This window comes from Papilio polytes, unplaced genomic scaffold, assembly GCF_000836215.1.
Source record: "Papilio polytes unplaced genomic scaffold, Ppol_1.0 DF823399.1, whole genome shotgun sequence".
Taxonomy (NCBI): Eukaryota; Metazoa; Arthropoda; class Insecta; order Lepidoptera; family Papilionidae; genus Papilio; species Papilio polytes.
This window is the reverse complement of record NW_013525805.1, coordinates 1,811,380-1,813,868: the sequence shown is the minus strand read 5'-3', so window position 1 is coordinate 1,813,868 and position 2,489 is coordinate 1,811,380. Positions and strand designations below refer to the sequence as shown.

Here is a 2,489-nt window from a genome sequence, read left to right as displayed (position 1 = left end):
CGTCGCCACAGACTGCGCACGACGACGCGAGAACACCGCGCGGATGAACACGTCCTGAAATAATACATTCACATTACTAAACATCACAATACACATGACAATATTATTAATAAAATAATGTTTATAAAAATATTTCACCTGGACTTGTTCCTGTCGCACTAAATAACTCCAAAGACGTCTCGCAGGCGCTGCGCTGTATAACGCGGAGTTAAACGGAGTGTTGTGTTTCTCCAACAAACATCTGTAACGATATTACATTTTAGTTAAAAGCAAACAGAGCTGGGGTCAAAAAAATAAAAAGAATGTTCTGCTAAAATATGTTTTAAACACAATAAGTGACATATGGCGCACGCTGGCGTGTGAACGTACTGTAGGAACATACATGATTCTTTAGCAGATTACATTGTTTACCCGTCGTAAATTTAGCGAATTATTTCGACTTATAAATGTAAAACTAGCTTCATCGTGTAGCTGGGTGTTACCTGTACTTGTTGATGGGCGGCCCGGCAGTGACCTGGTCGGGGAAGCAGCCGGGGATGTAGTCGGAGGGTGGCGCGCGCGCCTCCAGCGACTCCGTCAGCTGCTGCTGCCACTGGTCCACGCGCCGCAGCGCGCCGTGCACCATCGGACTCGTCGTTGCCAGCTCTAACAAAGTAAAGAAACATTATGAAATATCTATACTTCTAAATCTATATGATACTAATAATAAATGAGAAAAGATGTGTATTTTTGGATTGTTGTATGTTTCTGTGTATGTATAAATCCAAAATTACTGGGCTGATTTCAAAAACACTTCTTTAAAAGTTTTGACCACCAAAACTGTTATCACTGTAACATATACCTTACATTTTTTTATTTCCACACTAACGAAGTCGCGAGTAATAGTTAACTAAATAAATGTAAACGCTTAGACTATGTTTGAACAATAATTGGCTTAGATCTGCCAGAAATTACTAAAACAATATTACTACAATAAAGGTTATTCCTTCGATATTTTACTGACGTGTGAGGTATGACGTCACGTTGTTACCTGACATCTCGATGCCGCACAGCTGCAGGAACTGCTGCAGCTTGGTCTGCGCGAGCCGCAGCACGGCCACGCGCATCACGTACCACGAGTACGAGTCCGGCTCCGAGTGCTCCATGTTCGCGCCCTTGTGTCTTTTCTCACTTCTAAATAAAGTTACTTTTACTAACCAATAAGGAACATAATCGTAAACCAGTAGAAACTGTATGATTTCTAATCGGTGTATTTGAGAGATTCTATATATATAGGGTAAACATATGTAGTTGACACTTCATTTGAAATATTTCTCATAATCCCGATAAAGCTACTTGGTGTCCGATAGCCACAATCACAAACAAATAATTCTAACACAGAAGCGTCTCGGCGTGTCAAATTTGATATTGAGATGTTACCGTACAAAGAATTTACGGGTGAAAAAAAAATGTTATTACCTATGACTAGTCTACATATTTCTTAAATATCTTTGATTTAAAAAACTGTTGGTCATGACGACAAGAATTTTATAGGCTTATCTTTATATAAAAGTATCATATATAACAATGTTTTGTACTTATTAGTGTTGGTGTCGAAGATGTCATCATCTTCAGGTTCGCTGCCGCTCTCCTCGGCGTCCTCAGCGCCCGACTCTGCTGAATCGTAGTCGTTGTTCTCGGGATCTTGCTCCTGCGTTGGCTAAATCATTTCAAACAATTTTAAAAATTGTAAACTAGATTAATTAAATTAAAAAAAATGTAAGTAGTCCATGCGTTTTTCCAAACTTTTTACATCTGTGCCATATTTCATGGAAGTCCGTTAAGTCGTTTTAAAGATAGTAACAAACATCCATCAATCCATCCATCCATCCAAACTTTAGCAGTTGCAATATTACGGATTGGAGTAAAAGTGTTGGAACATTTATACGTAAGCTTAGTATTTATTGTACCTTAGTCAATAGGAAGGTGAGTATGCTGCACTGGGGTGGCACGAACTGCTCCCTGTACGTGGGGCGGCCCTCCTGTATGTGCTTGGGCGCGGCGGGCCCCATGCCCAGCAGCCGCATGTGCAGCAGCGCGCGCTTCTCACGCAGCGACGACCACACAGACGTGCCCTCCGCACGCTCCACTAACTTCGGCTGGAAATTGATATATGTTTTTATAGTTGTTTGGTACTTTCTGTAAATTAAATAAATGCCATCTAGGGGCAACAATAGTTATTCCATTTCGTTAATAACAGGATCAAAATATACGAACAATTTCTATTAATAAGACAACCATGCTATGAGTTAAATTGAAAACCCATTCTTAAAGAGACACTTGGAAATTAAAGTTTTAAAGAAAACAAATTCAAATGTTTTAATATAAATATCATTTTTATTTACAAAATATGACAAAGAACATAGATTGAGAGCAAAGATTGCAAACGACTTTTGATTATTCTTAATTTTCTAGTAATACATTAATTAAAGTCTTTAGGAGAACAAAAA

The 2,489-nt window shown here is 38.9% G+C and overlaps 1 protein-coding gene across 1 annotated transcript in view; it reads right to left on the bottom strand.

The window, feature by feature from the left end:
• LOC106104729 (dmX-like protein 2) overlaps nucleotides 1–2,489 on the bottom strand; it is a 40,720-nt gene that overhangs the window by 8,828 nt on the left and 29,403 nt on the right. Inside the window, exons 44-49 of the mRNA XM_013284860.1 lie at nucleotides 1,950–2,138; nucleotides 1,578–1,699; nucleotides 1,031–1,173; nucleotides 483–645; nucleotides 139–241; nucleotides 7–54 (exon numbers count right to left, since the gene is read on the bottom strand). Of these exons, the coding sequence (XP_013140314.1) occupies nucleotides 7–54; nucleotides 139–241; nucleotides 483–645; nucleotides 1,031–1,173; nucleotides 1,578–1,699; nucleotides 1,950–2,138 (768 nt within the window). The remainder of the gene's footprint in view (nucleotides 1–6; nucleotides 55–138; nucleotides 242–482; nucleotides 646–1,030; nucleotides 1,174–1,577; nucleotides 1,700–1,949; nucleotides 2,139–2,489) is intronic.